Consider the following 18516-nt stretch of genomic DNA (forward strand, 5'->3'; position numbering starts at 1 on the left):
CGGGCGGCAGAGAAATACTCATTGATGCTATCCAAGATATGGTTCCATCTTTCAGCCATGACATACTCAGGTTTTTAGTTCAAGAATTGGCTATTGCATGATACAGCACCTGATGTATAATAATGGCTGACCTCTGAGGCAATAAACTGAGGACTTTCTTCAACCATTCCTCATAATTAGCTGTGTTCACTCCGTTGTGGTAATCTCCAGTTCCTTTCTTCCCATTGAAACAAAGTTCTGCACTGGCAGAAAATCCTTCTTCATTTCCAGTGTGTAAAATTGTGATGCGTTTCCCAGTTCCACACCATCCACGAATTTGATGGAAGTGTACTTGGTATTGATTATAGTTCTCAAAGCTAGATTCTACAGAATCAACCATGATTTCATGTCACCCATGCTTTACTGTATTATCCACACCAGGTCTTGTCTGTAAAGGAGATCTTGGTGCCCTGTGTTCGTAGCTTTCTTTGAAATGGAATCCTAGGCTTTTAACTACTCTCAAAAGAGTAGAGATCGACGTATCAGGAAGATCTGCAGTATTTTCTATCAGTTTCAAGTGGAGGTTGTTAATTTGGGGGAATATTTTATTTATGTAAAAAATGTGAAAAGTTCTTCATATTGTGCAAATAGTGAAATCACTGAGTTGGACTTTCAGACACTGTGGAGAAACAGACTGGTTTTTCTTGACCTGAGGGATGTACTTTCATCATTCTCCTTTGAAGCAGCCCCTACTCACTTCACCGATGACAGTGATGTATCAAGACAGTGTAGCACTTTCTGATACACGGGAAACCTACTGTCCTCCTGCTTTTCCTTTCTCATTTAGAAAGAAGTAAATAGCACTTGAAACCATTGCAAGTTCACCCACTGACAACAGTGGTCTCAGGGGCATCTTGATACAATGTAGCTACCATGACAAAGTCAGTCATATACTAATAACAGCATGCAGACGAAGCAAGGTCACAGGCATTTCATCTACCAACTACTTGGGGGTAGGTAACAGTACATGGCAACCAATGCTGCCCTCAGTTTTACAGCCATGTGTGCTGCTAATCTAATGGTCCTACACACACATAAACATTCTTCAAAATTACTCTTTATAAGATTCGTATAACACTGTTTGGTCACAGTGGTTGTAGCTGCTTACAACTATGTAAGAGAACTTTAAAACAGATGCTTTCTGTTACATGCTTTCTGTCATATGTTTATCCAGGGATGAGTAAAAGTTACTTTAGAAAAAGGTTAGAACTTCTATTTGGGTGATTGATAAGTTCTGTAACTTGATATTTCCACTACCAATATGTGTGCATACACAAGGGTAAGTCAGTTATTATCCACAAAGTAGTTATAAAATTTTATTGTAATCAATCAGGAAATTAACAAGAACATCATTTTTCAACATAGTCTCCTTGTGTTTCAATGCACTCGGTCCATCATTGTAGAAGCTTCCTGATACCCTCATAAAAGAAGGTTCTCACTTGAGATGCGAGCCAGGAATGCACCACTTCTTTCACTGCTTCATCCGAGGCAAATCGATGGGCCCCTTAATGCCTGTTTGAGTGGACCAAACAAGGGCAAGATTGGGACTATATGGAGGATGATCCAGTGCTTCAAATATGAGTTTCTGGAGTGTTTCAGCAGTGTGGGCATCAGTATGCGGACGGGCATTGTTGTGCACAACACAACTACTTTTGACAGCAATCCTAATACCACAATACTACCAAAATAAACAAAAATATAACTAAATTGCAGATAATAATTGACTTATCCTCATAACTATTAAAATATTGTTCACATCGGACAAATACATTTCAAGCTTTTAAAGTGAAAAGTTACTAGTGAAGATGCCCAAAGCGAAACAATCCTTACTACAATCTAAAATGAAAAATATATATTGCACTTTAAAACAAAATTGCTCCACACAGCCTAATGCAGAATAAAACAAGACAAATATTGGTATAACTCATTTAGTGATAGGTCATTTGGAATGGCGGCCTCAATTCGGTGAGGAAAAGAGCCCACAAGTTTCTTCAGGTATACAATTGCTTATTATTAGATCCTGTCAGGGTGTTTATTACTACATTTCATTCTTGTTCAAAACAGCCCCAAACATTTTGTATGGAATTAATATGTGGTCATGTACGGGGAAGTTAAGGTGCAATAGGCTGCCCAAGTGTTAGTTAAAGCAGGAATGTCTGCGTAGAGTCCTTTGAACGCTGCTGTTGTCATCTTGGAAGGCGGAAGTGTACTCCGTATACTTATCATGAAGATATAAAAGGAAGGGCAATCATTGATCACAGAGAAGAAGTAAACATGTTGGGTCATTTTCAGAGTAACCTGAATAAATGAGCCCAAGTCACAGTATGATAACTACACGAAGACAACCAGAACCACATCCGACCCGAACTACACCCTCCACACACTGCAGGTTGAACACCTCATTTGGTCTTTTGTGCACTCATCATTTGGAGGTGGGGGGCATTTGCAGCTTTACATACTGATTGAATAATGGCCTTTTATGAGGTAGTTGACTCCAAATATCCATTGCATGCAGCTCCCTCTCCATTGTTCATTTGGAAACTGATAGAGATGAATACAGAAGCAGTTCCTTTCAGGTTTGAAACCAATTGTCACTGACAAGGCATGACATTCATCTGCTGTCTCTGTTGGTCAGGTTCTTGTTATGACCATTGTTCTTATGGCATGTTCTGTGGCTACAAGTGGTACACCATTCCCTGTATACTCATTCGTCAGTCTGAACTAGTACACCAGCAAGTTGGGCAACTACATTCACCGTGTGGTTATAGACATGTCCAACAAGTGATAGCTTCTTTCTGTCATGTCTTGATGTCAACCCGTCTTACTCTGCTGATTCCATACTATTCCCAGCTACACCATGGGATCATCATTTTGGTTGATGGTAATGTAGCTGGAAGAAGTAGGCTTTGTCCTGCTTGGAGTTGATATTTTCCTAATGTTTGTGTGGTCTTCAATCCAAAGAGGGCTCTCTATACAAGTTAAGTCCAGTGCAAGTATTTTTGTCTCTGCATAATGACATGAACATCATTTCTCCCCTTCCCGTGTTACATTCATGAATGGTACATGGGAAGGATGACTGTCAATGAACCTCCGTATGAGCTCTAATTTCTCTGATTATCTCATTGTGGCCATTTCATGAATCATAAATGGGAGGAAGCAATATGTTGCCTGACTAATCTTGGAATGTATACTCTTGAAATTTAAACAGTAAACCTCTCCGTACTGCATAACAACTTTCCATCTGCCACTGTAGTTTGTTTAGCAACTCCATAATGCACACTCACACAAACTACGCAATCCTGCAAAAAAACCTGCTGATCTTTTGATCTGATGGAATTTCAGTTTCCTCTAGATGTATGAGTCTCAACTTTACCTGAGGTACAGGCAGGATTTCTCCATTGCGTACAAAGCTGGGGTGCTATTCCACTACCAGAGAACCTCAGCAATCCTGACTATGTAAAAAGAGGGAAATGGGCTGAAGGTGTGAACTGAAATTTGTGTTAGGGAGGGCATTGGACCAGGGTAGTCCATGCAGTTGTGTTGGCCATACTGGTACAGTGATGTAACACTTAGCACCTCTGCCTACTAAGCAGGAGATCGGCATTCAAGTCCTGTCTGTGGCACAAATTTTAAATCATTTCTTCACCTTCTATCATTATGCTGATCTTCATTTGATCTTCTATCTTTTCTATTAAACAAGGCTGTCGTTGGTGGGAGGGGGGTTCATGACACACCCAAGAATGTCTATCATTTTCCAAATTCCTCAGGCAATGTTCCGAGAATAAAATAGCCTGAAAATTAAGAGGATTGAAAATTGCAAGGATTTCAAAAATTACAAGGTTTGTTTTACTCAGGATACTTCTGAGTGTGTTGGTCACATGGGTGGGCTTGTGTCCTGACTGCCTTGAGAACCTGCAGCCAGGCAAGGCCTGCATTACAAGCTGAGCATAGCTGCTGCTGACAGCAAATCAGACCAGCTTCAAGAACCTATAGGCAGAACTGGAAAACCGTAGGAAGATGAGTAAGTCCATACAGAAAGGGATCTTTGCTGCCCCCCCCTCTCCCATTAAGAAAAAAAAATGTCAAGTCTAAATTCCTGATCATAGGTGGAAATGACTGAAAGTAACAGTGTTCCCTTCATTCACGTGTTTGCACAGCTATAGTCTGCAGATCTATGCTCACACTCGTACTGCTAAGTGAAATACTGACAATGGCGAATGCACACTTCTGTTTTATATTTCATAAATTTTGGTATTGTCAGAGTTGTGCAAGTTTGTTGCTATTATAATTCTCAAATTTGTGAACTAATTATTTTCTGATGCTGAAGTGCAGCAGCAGGCGTAGTTGCAATGGCAACAGTGTGAATGCCTGACTAATCTGGCCTTGTACCATCAACTGGCTTTGCTGTGCTGCCACCGTGAACAGCTAAAATCTAACTGGAAACTACAGCCACAATTTTTCCATTTTTCCCGGGCGCATAAGCTCCAGAGGTAAAAATAGTCGGTCATTTGGATCTCCGGGCAGGGAGAAATTGGAAGGATGTCATGATCAGGAGAAACAGAACTGGCATTCTATGAGTTGGAGCATGGAATGTTAGATCCCTTAACCTTTGTCTATGTATCAAGCGTGCCAAGCACAAATAACACTGTTTTGTACTGTTCCATTGTTGTTTTCAGTTGGGAGTCCATCTCTATTCCTTCATTTTTGTTTCATCTAACACTGTGATAAGCTGTGTTGTCATACACACAAGTGAGCAGCAGTAATATGAGATAAAGAGCAAACTAGGTAAGAAAAAAATTATGATCTGTGGGGGAAAAAAAAAAAAAAACCGACATTCTGAGCTAGCAGCACAATCCCTCTTTCAGGCAATTTGCTATGAGATAATTAGTAATCGAATATTTGGTTGGCTGGGAGATAATGCAACTGTGCTGTTTAATCCTATGAGTGAGTAATTACTGTGTCATGACACTTGGACACAGCAACAGAGTGACACAGTGAAAGTTTATTTTACTGTTGTTTAGTGAAACAATGATTAGCTCATATAATGTAAGTTTATTTTTATCATTATTTAATTAAACTAAGATTAAATAGTGATACTGGTCACAAATGTTAATATTTCCCTTGGTAACATAGAGACAGCTGTTCTTGGCATGTGTACAAAGTACGCCATGTACCCAGTCGTGTTATAAAAAACAGCGCACCCTCTCAAGGGTTAATGTGGCCTTAACGATAGAAATTTAAAAAGGGAATGGATAGGTTGAAGTTAGGTGTAATGAACTTCTGTTGCAGGAGAAAGAGAACTTTTGGTCAGGTGAATACAGGGTTCTATATACAAAATCAAATTAGGGGTAGTACAGAAGTAGGTTTCATAAATATTAAGAAACCAGGAATGCCAGTAAGCTACTATGAACACCACAGTTAACACACCATTGTAGCCAAGATACACAATAAGCCCACACCCACCACAGTAGTACAAGTTTATATGTCAGCTACCTCCACACCTGATGACGAAATTGAGGAGATGTGTGATGACATAGTTAAAGGAGATGAAAATTTAATTGTGATGGGGGACTGTAATTTGATAGTAGGAAAAGTAAGAGAAGGGAGAAATAGAAGGTGAATGTGAAATGGGTAAAGGAATGAAAGAAGCTCCCTAGTAGAGCTTTGCACAGAGTGTAATTTAATCATTGTTAACACTTGGTTTAAGAGTCATAAAAGAAGGTTGGTACATGGAAGAGACATGGAGACACCGGAAGGTTTCAAATTGATTATATAATGGTAAGACAGAGATTTCAGAACCAGATTAAATTGAAACATATTTCCAGGGGGCAAATGTAGACTCTGACCACAATGTATTTGTTATGAACTTTAGATTAAAACTGAAGAAACTGCCCAAAGGTATGAAATTAAGGAAATGGGACCTGGGTAAGTAGAAATAACAAGAGGATGCTGGGAATTTCACAGGGTGTGATATGCAACGATCCACTAGAACAATGGACAGGAAAACAGCAGATGATGAATGGGTAACTTTGAGAGATGAAATAGGGAAGGTAGTGGAGGACTGAGTAGGTAAAAAGACAAGACATACTAGAAATCCTTGGATATTACAGGCGATATTGAATTTAATTGATGAAAGTAGAAAATATAAAAATGAGGCTGATATGGAGAGAACAATGGCTAATCAGGAATGGCTAGTGGACAAATTAAGGATTTAGAAGCATATTTCACTAGGTAAAAGAGAGATACCTGCCTACAGGAAAATTAAAGGGGCCTTTGGAGAAAAGAGAAGCAGCTGTATGGACGTCAAGAGCTCAGGGGAAAACTAGTCCTAAGCAAAGAGGTGAAAGCTGAAATATAGTAGTAGTATGTATAAGGAAGCCCGCCAGGTTAGCCGTGCGGTCTAACGTACTGCTTTCCGGGCAGGAAGGCATGCCAGTCCCCAACATGAATCCGCCCGGTGGATTAGTGTTGAGGTCCAGTGCACCAGCCAGTCTGTGGACGTACAATACAATACAATACAAGATATAAGGAAGATGAACTTGAAAGTAATATTATAGAAAGGGAAGAGGACACAGAAGAAGATGAGGTGGGGGATATGATACTGCAAGAAAAAGTTGACAGAGCCCTGAAAGACTTAGTCAAAACAGGTCCCTAGGAGTAGATGACATTCCATTAGAACAATATCCTTGGGAGAGCCAGTCATGACTTCTATGTGGTGTGCAAGATGTATGAGACAGAAGACATGAAGAAGAATGTAATAGTTAATAGTTAAAATAGTTAAAATTCCAAAGAAAGAAGGTGCTGACAAATGTGAATATTACTAATCTATCAGTTTAATAAGTCATGGTTGCAAAATACTGACACAAATTCTTTAAAGAAGAGTGGAAAAACTGGTGGAACCCAAGCTTGGGAAAAATCAGTTTGTATTATGGAGTAATGAATGAACATACAAGGCAGTACTGACCCTACAACTTCTGTTAGAAGACAAGTTAGGTAAAGGCAACCCTATGTTTTTAGCATTTTTAAACTTTGAGAAAGCTTTTGACAATGTTGACTGGAGTACATTCTTTGAAGTTCTGAAGGTAGCAGAGGTAAAAATGCAGGGAGTGACAGGCTATTTAAAACTTGTACAGAAACCAGATGGCAGTTGGTTGAGAAGGGAGTGAGACAAAATTGTACATATTCCCAATGTTATTCAGTCTGTATTATAAGAAACCAAAGAAAAACAGGAACTAGGAATTAAAGTTCAGGGAGAAGAAATAAAACTCTAAGGTTTGCTGATGACATTGTAATTCTGTCAGAGGCAGCAAAAGGCTTGGAAGTGCAGTTGAATGAACTGGAAGCAAATTAGATGAACATCACAAATGAAATGAGGCACTAAAAGTAGTAGATGAATTCTGCTATTTTTGGCAGCAAAATAACTCACGGTGACCAAAGTAGAGGGGATATAAAATGTAGACTGGCAGAAGAAGAAAAGCATTTCTGAAGAAGAGACATTTGTTGACATCAAACATTGATTTAAGTGTTAACAAGTCCTTCCTGAACATATCTGTCTGGAGTGTTGCCACGTATGGAAGTGAAGTGTGGACAGTAAACAGTTTGGACAAGAAGAGAATAGAGGCTTTTGAAATGTGGTGCTACAGAAGAATGCTGAAGATTAGATGGGTTGATTCCATAACTGAGGGGGAGGCACTTAAAAGAATTGGGGAGACAACAAATTTGTGGCTCAAGTTGTTAAAATATGGGATCAGTTGACAGGACACATTTCAAGACAGCAAGAGATAGCCAATTTAGTGCTGGAGGGATGTGTGTGTGTGTGTGGGGGGGGGGGGGGGGGGGAATTGGAGAGGGAGATCAAGAGAGTAATACACTAAGCAGATTCAGGATGTAAGTTGCAGTTATTCAGAAATGAAGAGGCTTGTAGTGGGTAGAGTAACATGGAAGCTGCCTCAAACCAGTCTTCAGACCACAACAAAAACAACATTTCTCTGAACTCCAATTTCTTGGAAGTTATGCTACAATATACTACATGCTGCAGTAAACAAATTATTATTATTATTATTATTACTATATGAGTGCCATCCATGACATAAGTTCCATTTCTATCTGCAGCAGCGCTACCATCACAGTTCCGAGCATGCGCGGCAGTTACTCTGACTCAAGGAGAAGACATGTACACCATTTTCAGATCACTGCTGCCGACGTGTGCTTTGTAGTGCTTCTTTATAATATCAGCCGTAATTGAAAATGCTGCCGCATGTGAAATCAGATCTGTGATTTGTTTCCTAAATGCAAAGAAAGTTAAATCAAAGGAAATTCATTGGCAAATCTGCGAGGTTTACGGACAAAAGCTATGAGTGATTCAATGGTTAGAAGATGGGTCAGACTGTTCGACTGTTCAATGAATGATGTAATCAAGTGCACGATGAAGTATAAAGTGGACACCCATCTGTGGTTACTGATGAACTGGTTCACACAATTGAAGAAAAGATTGAGCACAACTGTAAGTTTACGCTTAGTGCCCTTGCTATGGAAGTTCCGCAAATCTCATGATCACTAATTTGTGAAATTGTTACTAAAAAACTGAAATTTTGAAAACTTTACTCGTGTGGCTACCCAAAATTCTTACTGAACAACACAAAAACAACGGATGGGCAATGCACTTCAGTTTTTAACATGCTACAATGAAGAAGGTGATGCGTTTTCTTTCTCGGATAATCATGGGGGATGAAACTTTGGTATTGTACGACACCCCTGAAACAAAACAGCAATCAGTGGAATGGAGGCACACTTCATCCCCAACGAAGCCTAAGCAAATCTTGACACCTTGAAAAGTCATATGCACCATTTTTTGGGACAGAAAAAGCATTTTGCTGATTGATTTCTTACCACGGGGCCAAACAATCAATGCACGTTTACTGCGAGATCATTAAGAAATTGCGTTGTGCAATACAGAACAAGTGCCTAAGGATTACTGTCAATAGGTAGTGGTTTTTTTTTTCCACAATAATGCCTGACCTCACTTGGTGAATGTGACCACACAACTCTAACAGGAATTTTACTGGGATGCATTTGATTATCCTTCGTACAGCCCAGACCTCGCTCCTAGTGACTTTCAACTCTTTTTGCACCTAAAATCTGTCCTTGGTGGTCAACACTTCATCAGTGATGACAAGCTGAAAGAACATGTTACCACATGGTTGAATACACAGGTGACAACCTTCTGTGAAGAAGGCATACAAAAACTTGTGCCACGCTGTGACAAGTGCCTACAAAATTTCAGACGCTATGTAGAAAAGTAGTTTAACAGTTGTAGATTTTTGTACAATAAATATTTTTTTTCTGTATCTGTACACATTTGTTTTATGTAACCAAACGGAACTTACTTTGTGGACATACCTCATATTAAACATTTGAATATTCTATTGATTTTATTATAATAATTGTAGGCTTACGTGACACATTAAAACTGAGACCCCCCAGCACACACACACACACACACACACACACACACACACACACACAAACCAAACTTCTTACCCCTCTCAGACTGATAAGCTATGCTCAAGAACCAGCTGGGAATTTTCTTTAAGGCCATACAGTCATGTCTCAGAGTTTTAGACAGGAGGGAATGTGACAATATTATGAAAAGGATAGTTGCTTATTTTTTACAAAGGCTTTGTTGGCCAAAAGCTTATTTTGAGACAGTCTTTTTGTTGTGCATATCTGCAAGTCAGTATCTCTGCTATATGGTGAGTAGCATCTGTCCTTTTCATAATATTGTCTCAGAGTTTTAGGTATTATCTAGGATTTTGCAGGGTAAGGTTACAGTATTTAATAAAAAAATTCATAATTATTTTTAAGATTAATATACTATTTCGATGAAGGAAGCCCACCTCCTTAGCTGAGTGATCCGTGTATCTGGCTGCTATGCAGAGACCCTGGTCCAGTTTCCACTACTGCCAGGGGTGTTCCTTGGTGGGAGGTCTGAATGGTCTCCACTCACCTCATGAGATCAACTGAGGTGTTGCCTGAATGACAAGTAGTGGCTCCATGGTCTGGAAAGCTGGCAACAGCAGGGAGAAGTGTTCTGACCCCAACCCCTGCATATCACCTCTGTATGATACCATATGGAGGAGAACAACACAGTGGATGAACAGCACTGCATAGTCCTCTGGGTGTGATTACTGATTTAAGTTTCAGTTAACGTGAAGGAGAATTGCTGTGTTGGTTGTAATGGTTGATGAGATGTGATTATCTGTCACATGAAATCAGTTTGCTGGTTCACATATAGTTTAAATAGGGAAAAAGTGTGACTGAAATATCCTACTGTTATTCCGTCACATGCACTCTACAGATTATCTCAAATATGTATTTAGTGAAGATGGCTGGGGCATGATCCATGAAGGACAAGTGTTTAAAACGCCACTTCTTTTATGATTGCACTGTTTCCTCTTCCACAAGCAATCCCACCCTGGGCATCTGCTTTTCATTTGATTTAGGCGCTGATTCCATTTTAGGTCACTCTGGGTGGTATTGTAATCATTATGTTCAGTGATTTTTCAGGAGGGTAATCGAATAGTGAGAATCAGTTAACATGTAAGATCTTCGAATGAAATCACATTTTACCTATTGTCTGTCTGTTAACTGAAGCGCAAACAGAGCTTGTGGTGGATGGAAATGGCCATTCCCAGAAGAATGCTACAAGGATATGAGATAACTAAGAATAAGTTTCCTGTCAAGCATTGGCATTACAGTGATTCAGGGAGATTCTAGTGGTCTAATGTTCTTCCGTATTTGACATTAGCTATTAATTCTGTATTCTGTGAACTGTTAACCCATTTCTTAGAAAATAAACACTCTTCTGATAAGTTTGTACATTGCATTGTCAGTGGTTTAAGATGCACTGCAGAAGGTTCAGCATAACTGAAGTTCCTTCTTGTGATGTAGTGGAATAGAGAGAGTAGGGACTTGTCTGCTTGCTCTTGAGTTTAGAGACAGACTATATGCGGATTGCCTACAACATAACAGAAGTTATGGCTCCATGCAGGTTAAGGACGCCTTCACGGGAAAGAAGTCGCCCGAGTCGCAGCCTGCTCCAGCTCACTCGCCGGCACCGACGACGACGGCCACGGCTCAACAGGACGCGGGCGACTATGTGACCATTGCTGACGTGCGGCCTCACACCAATTACAAGCCAAGCTCGCCGCGGCTCTACTCGAACACAGCAGTGGTGGCAGCGTGCCGACCGACGGAGTACGTCTCCCTGAATGAGCTGCCACCACCTGAGACGACGAGGTCCGGTGCCCCTCTGGCTGCCTCTCCACCGCCAGGCGACTCCCTGGAGCGACGGCGCCGTCAGGGTGCCCGAGTCACGCTTGACTCTGAAGGCCGTGTTGTTTACTCCTCAGACAGCCTTCGGCGGCGTGGCAAGACAGGACACACGACCTTCGAGCCAGGCCCGTATGTCAAGGAGCCTTCAGCAGCGGGCAGCCCCATGATGGGCCACCGCACTGCTGCCACCACCAGCCACCCGCCGCCCACCTCTCCGCAGCTGGGCAAGGTGATCATCAGAGCAGCCACACCCGCCACCTGTGTTTCTGCACAGCGTCCGCTGTCACCGCCACCTGCGCAGCAGCAACAACAACAGCAGCAGCAGCCACAGCAGCAGAGGCCTGGGGCCTACGTTAATGTGCAGTCTCCTACGCGCAGTGCACCAGACAATCGTGACACCGAGGAAGGTAAGGTCCCTCCCCTGCCATCAGACCCCAAACTCCCACCCTTCCTGCGCCACGCAGATCCAGCACTGTACGACCGCATCAGCGGCAGCGCCCCGGGCAGCTCGAGGGTTAAGCGCAGTGACAGCTACCGTCTGGCCAACTCGCCCATCCTGCTGCCTGCCAGAAAGGTAAATCGCGATATTCTTCTGAATTCCACATTTGAGGCTGGAACCCGGAAAGAACAGGCTGGCAATGGCCGCCTACCTAGCAGCAGGGAACAGTCGACCACCCTGGAAATGACACCACACAAGAGCCAGCAGCACGAGTTCTCCCGGGCACGACAGCAGGTAGCTAGAGTCCAGGACTCGCCAACCCTGTCGAGTGGTCGGTCCTCTCCAGCAGATGTCGACGTCAGGCAGGTATCAAATCCCAACTTGTTGGGGCGCAGGTTCTATGGTGCTCAGGTCCGTGTCGATCCCGAGTTGCTCTCAGGTGTGCGAGCTGCAGGAAAGCGGTCAGTCGTTCCTGTGCCAGCTGACACGGAGCGTGCAAAGGTGCTTTCGAATAAAGGTAATGACCATGACACTGAGATATGGTAGAGGCACCACACACTTGACACCAGCAGCTCTTACAAACCTTGTGCTTGTCTGACAGCAGGTGAGAACAGTTCTTCTGCTGCCCCCCACCCTTACTTGCTTCATATAATATTGCTTCTCATCTCAAACGAAGTCATTTTATTCACTTTCTAGAACTTCTTTGCTTTTGCAAATATCTTCTTCAGCTTTGCTTTTGCATTCTGACAGGAAAAGGTTCCTACATGATCAAAAACAAAATTTTAAATAAATGTCTTAAAGAATTTTCTCTGTTCGAATATTATGAGTCTGCACAGCTGGTTAATGTGCAGTGATGGCAAACAGCTAAAAAACAGAACACTGAAAAATTGCCACAATGTACACAAAAACAATTTTGTAGCAATGTGTGGCACAGAAAAAACAAGTTTAAGATTTTATGTATAAGCTTCCCCTATTCTTTGGTCTTTGTTAAACACGAAATATCTTAACAAAACTTCTCTTAGGCTGTGCTCTCTTTCCAGACTCTACTGGAATTGGTTTGATATGTACCTGAAGCTGTAAATTAATGTCACAAATGCTAGAGGACTGTTGCTAGTGGATGAATGCACAAGCTTAAAATATGTGATTGAATGGCTTGGGTTCTTCATGTAAATCATGATGCTTACACATTTCTGTTTCATTCTTCAAAAGATGTGGATATTGTTAAAACAAGTATGTGCTTATAATCATATGTTAAAATTCCCCAAGCTTAATTTCTTATTAATTTCAGATTTCCTTTCACTAGCTGATGCTAATTCTTTTGCATTTAATCTATAAAAAATGTGGGGGAGAGAAATTGGTGACAACACAGCACTCGTTTATCCATACATAGATTACATAAAATATTCAAACTGCTGAATATAATGAATAAGCAGTGTTCCATGAATAAGCAACACACCAGATTTGCTTCAGTACTGTCTACGTTGCTTTCAAGAGCTTCCTGCAATGTAGGTTCTGTAAAACCCCAAAAAATACAAATTTTCAAAAGAGGAGAAGGCTCCTAGCTAGTAGAAATAAGCATGCATATTAGGAGAAATTCTCCTTTTGCATTTTCACATATTAAAATCTGAATGTATGCATGTTGAGAGTAGTCTGGTCATAAATGTGCCAAATAAGCAAATACTTTTATAGTAATGGTAGTAACTGAGTCATAGATTTCATGTTTATTCCAAACAAAATGGGATAGCCATTTTTGTGATCAAATATCATTCCAGTCATCACATTTCACCACATTACTTTATAAATATGGCTCAAATAAGTAGTAGGCAATGCTTAAAGAGTAGATGTGGTTGTACAGTAACAAGCTGCTTAATTTGAAAACACAGCTATTTAATTTTTAAAGCATGTTGTATTTTATTAGTCAGTATTTCTCCCAGACTCTAGTTTGAATATATTTCATATATGGTAACTGACCACCAACTATCAATGTAGTATCAATTATTATACTGCTGAACAGCAGGCACACTTACTCTTTACTAAATCAGTGAAAAGTTTCTCTTCTTATCCGATGTCATTACCCAAATTTTTCTTTAAGATCCTTACGTTGCTACTGATTTGATTTTATTCATTTGCTGTATTATAACGCACATTGCCTTTTCACAAGGTTCCATTGCATGCCTGTATATAAAATCCCCTCTGCTTATGTTTTCCTCTGCTCTCTTTCTCAACTTTTTTCTGTTTATTGTTACATTTGACTTACTTTCACTGTAAATGTTCAGTGTATTTATCATCATGATTGTTTTAATGCACATAATATCAATACTGATTTTTGTTCACTGCCATAACTGCAGGTAGTTGCAATGTATATTTTAAGTGTAATTATGATGACTGTCTGTATATTTTCAACTTCTGTTCATAGCACAGTTTGTAAACCTTCATAGCTTGCACTTGTGTGTTCTTTTTGCAACTTTCACCATTTTATTTGAATCTTGCTCATAGAACTTTGTATGAAAAAGCAGTTGTTTTCATTTAATTACTTTGTGTTGAATGTGATAACATTTTGTGTTGTAGTATGTAAACTGTTGCTGTTGATATAATTACCAAACATATACCTCATACAGATTGTGTATCTATGAATATATCTCTGGCATGAGACTGCTGTAACTGTCCAGTGTGAAATAACTACATGAAAAAAGTTTGTATATAGTACATTAGGAAGTTTCTTCAGCATGATGTCATTGTCACTGTTTATACATTTCCCTTTAATATAAGGTAGCAAAGACAATTTCAGATAAATAAATTTTTGACAGGAAATTAAATACAAATACTTCCACAGAGCCACAAAGACACTAAAAGTTTTGAATGTTGATAAGTTCTCACGTGTTTAAACGAGGCGCATTAAAACCAGGAAGATGTTTATAAACTTGCTGAATAAAACCATATTTCTCATGAAAATTTAAAGTTAAGAGTAATGAAATACATTTCACATACCCTAAGCCACTAAAAAAAAGATCTGTTCACAGAAACAATTCTTTAGCCACATCAAAGAAACACATACGTTAAATAGTCATATATTACAAATTCCCATAAAATAGATGGCTAAGGCAGAGTTCTAATTATAATCATCAAATTTTATTCATTAATTATTGGAAGAACAAAGGCTCAAATTAACAGTACATATCACATAAGGATGAGGAAGAGGAGGGAAGATGGGTGAGGAATAGTGGATGTGGGATAGTATATCACTTCTCAATATATAGCCGTTTCATTTAGAGTGATGATCTTGAGTACTTACAGAACTGAATGTAATTCAAATTAGATCATCAGAGTAATAGAATCAGGTCAGAGAAAAACTAATGACAATAACCAGACACATGTCCCACACATAGCTGTTTATAAAAAGAAACATTTTCATTGTATCCAAATAGAGCAAGTGTCTGTTGCACGGAATGCCTAAAAACATTCACTTTCTGATACACATTTAACTATTAGTGTGTGTGTGTGTGTGTGTAAGTAATAAATTCCTTTAGTATCAGTCTGCTTGTTGCATCACACTAATTATGGGCACAATGAAAAGACAGGAGTGCTAACTTCCATTTTTTTTAATTTACTTTTGGCTTTTTGGTTTTGATTTTGCTGTTACCAGTAGTATTTTTGCACATAGTGATGTCAGTACTTTTACCTTCTGTAACTACGGACCCCAAGGCAGAATGCGTGTTTATTTTTCATTTTAATTCATTATTGCAGTATGCATACATTTCCTGTGCACATTTGGTATACTGAATTTTTGAAAGATTTCTTTATTTGCACCCATTACATAAATTTTCTGTGAAAATTTAATTAATCAGCTGCAAGTAAAATGAAAAAAATTGTTGATAACTTGATAAACATGACTCAGTTAATCTGTTGATTCTTGGAGACAAATTACTTTTCTCATTACCCCGCAATCATCACCCCGTTTCAGAGCTTTATCATCCACATCAGAATTGTACTCTTTTGGATGTATTCTGAAATTATTCAGCGAAAGCCACAAGAAGGTTTCTTAAAAGTTCAAGCTGTGAACTTATCACACAGAATAGTACATGGCCTTAAATACAAGCAAACGAATAAGAATACCTCCCTAATAATATTTACAATGAGTTACATGCCTTTTTACAAGCTATCACTTAAATGCCTTCATTCAATATTTATTCTCATCAGAAAGTTTAATAGAAACTCTTCATCTTCATCAACAACAGGTTTATAGCAACAAGAGTTTCAAGAGACTATTCACTGTTGTGATGTAAAATAACTTCCTCATAAGGATGTTCTTCATGGCATGAAATGAAATGGCAGCTCCAACTCAAGATTTATGAACCTGCATTCTTACATCTTCAGTTCTGAGGGTTCATTTACGAGGGCTGTTGAGAATGCAACCGAGCTTATTTTTTATGGTTGAAGTCAACATTGGTATCAGGGTGCACATGCTCTTTACCGGTATGTTTGCAGGCACACGTAGTGTCCATGCTGGATTTTTTTTCATGACTGTGGAAACAACCAGTCACTGTCTAGCCATTGACAAGTGAATACATGTAAGAGGCAGTCATCGGATTTTGTTTGATGGTAAAAGGGGAACAACATTGGAAATGAAGTCCCATGCTTCTTGACAGAGCGTAGGGGAACGATGTGGAAGACCCGCACCGCCATACTAGGCAAGGTCCTAATGGAGGTGATTTGCCGTTGCCTTACTCAGACCATAATGGGAATGAATGAATGAATGAATGATGATGATGATGATGATGATGATGAAGACACAACAACAGGAATGAATGAATGAATGAATGATGATGATGATGATGATGATGATGAAGACACAACAACACCCAGTCATCTCAGGGCAGGTGCAAATCCCCGACCCCACCAAGAATAGAACCCGGGACACTGTGCTCGGGAAGCAAGAACACTACTTTGAGACCACGAGCTGCAGACGGAACAACATTATTGCATCAAATTTTGTTTTAAGCTTGGAGATTCTCTAGTCAAAACAATCTGCAAGATTTGACAATGTTTGGAGACAAGACCGTATCTGAAAGAGATTTAAGGAACCTGTTGATGCAGAATAGACGAATCATAATCAGAGAACTTACAGACTATGTTAAAATTAGTATTGGATACATTCATTCCATTGTAATGGAAAATTTGGCCCTCAGGAGGATCTTAGCAAAATTTGTTCAAAGTTGCTAACAACTGAGCAGAAGAGACTTCATTCAGAGATTGCACAGCACTTGCTGGATACTGTGAACCATAATTCCAACTTTCTAAACACAGTGATGAGTCCTCAGTTTATAGGTATGACCTAGAAACAAAGTTCCAGTCATCGCAATGGAAGTGTCCAGCATCCCTGTGACCTGTGTCACCTTTGTGAAGCAGTGATATGCAAATGGCCAGACTTGGGGACAGATGGCAGTTGGCACCTTCACCGTAGTAACTCACCTGCTCATCATTCTCAATTAATTCAGAGTTTTTTGCCCAAATACAACATGGTTGTGGTTTGTCAGTCTCCCTATTCCCCTGACCTAGCACTAGGTGACTTCTGGCTTTTCCATAAACTGAAAAAGGCTCTGGAAGGGACCAGATTTCAGGACAGGGAACACATTATGCAGAATTCAATGGAGCAGCTGTGTACTGTACCAAAAGAGACGTTCCAGCTATGATTCCAGCATTGGGATAGGTGTGTAGAAGCTGAAGTTGACTAGAGTCAAACAACTGTATCTTAATAAAGATTGATTTTATAAATAGACGGATACTTTTTGAAGAGCCCTTGTACATATATGGGTAAACTTCCTAAAGGACTAATGGGAAAAGCACAACAGGGGCCGAGAGAGAGAGAGAGAGAGAGAGAGAGAGAGAGAGAGAGAGAGAGAGAGCAGGAGCAGGGCAGGACAGGACAAATCTGAAATAAACACTTGAGTTATAACGAATATTATTAATAAATGTGTGAGATTAGCCTGGTACTGAATCAGAGAAGTAACAGCTGAGAACCTTGACTGGTATTCCATCGTTATTAATGTCTATTTTTACTAGCCTGCTGTTCTCTTATTTCCCTTTCCCAGTAGCTCTCTGTTTAACCCATTAAAAAAATATGCTCATGAAGGAAGCACTGATCTTTGACACTCGTGTTCCGACAGACCTGTGTGACACTACGGATGAACTGCTGTCTTTCATTTTTACCTAACTTCATTTGGCAAAAAGCTCAAGTTTCCTGTAATTCTGTAACTATTTACTGCAAAAATTCCCATAAATAAAGAAAATATGAAGCTTTTAAGTACTATCTTGGTTTAGCATATGATGGTACTGCATTTATGAAGTCAGTATCGGCATGTCCATAATCTCCCAAACAATGTTCATACATCCTACCGGTTGGATAGTTGACAACAAGAATAGATTCCAGGTTTTAATTTCAGCAGTGACCCATGTTACATACAGTACAATATTCCAGTAAGAAATTATAATGTAGTGAAAATGGAAAGTTGAGATATAAAAAGAGAGAAATGTAGGACTTGGGCCAATTAATGTAGCCAAAAAATTCAAATCAGTCAACCACTGTAGTATCTGTATGTCATTCCTTACAATGAGAGATAAAAGGCAGAATAAGGAGAATAACACGAAGACAAAGCACACAACTCTTTCTTATGCCTTTATCTCAATTGTTCTTCCCTATTCACTTG

General features: G+C 39.7%; 1 protein-coding gene across 1 annotated transcript in view; it reads left to right on the forward strand.

The window, feature by feature from the left end:
* LOC126140405 (serine-rich adhesin for platelets) overlaps window positions 1-18516 on the forward strand; it is a 517162-nt gene that overhangs the window by 488725 nt on the left and 9921 nt on the right. Inside the window, exon 11 of the mRNA XM_049915236.1 lies at window positions 11090-12354. Coding sequence (XP_049771193.1) covers window positions 11090-12354 — 1265 coding nt within the window. The remainder of the gene's footprint in view (window positions 1-11089; window positions 12355-18516) is intronic.

Source organism: Schistocerca cancellata, chromosome 1 (genome assembly GCF_023864275.1).
Source record: "Schistocerca cancellata isolate TAMUIC-IGC-003103 chromosome 1, iqSchCanc2.1, whole genome shotgun sequence".
In the NCBI taxonomy this organism is placed as follows: domain Eukaryota; kingdom Metazoa; phylum Arthropoda; class Insecta; order Orthoptera; family Acrididae; genus Schistocerca; species Schistocerca cancellata.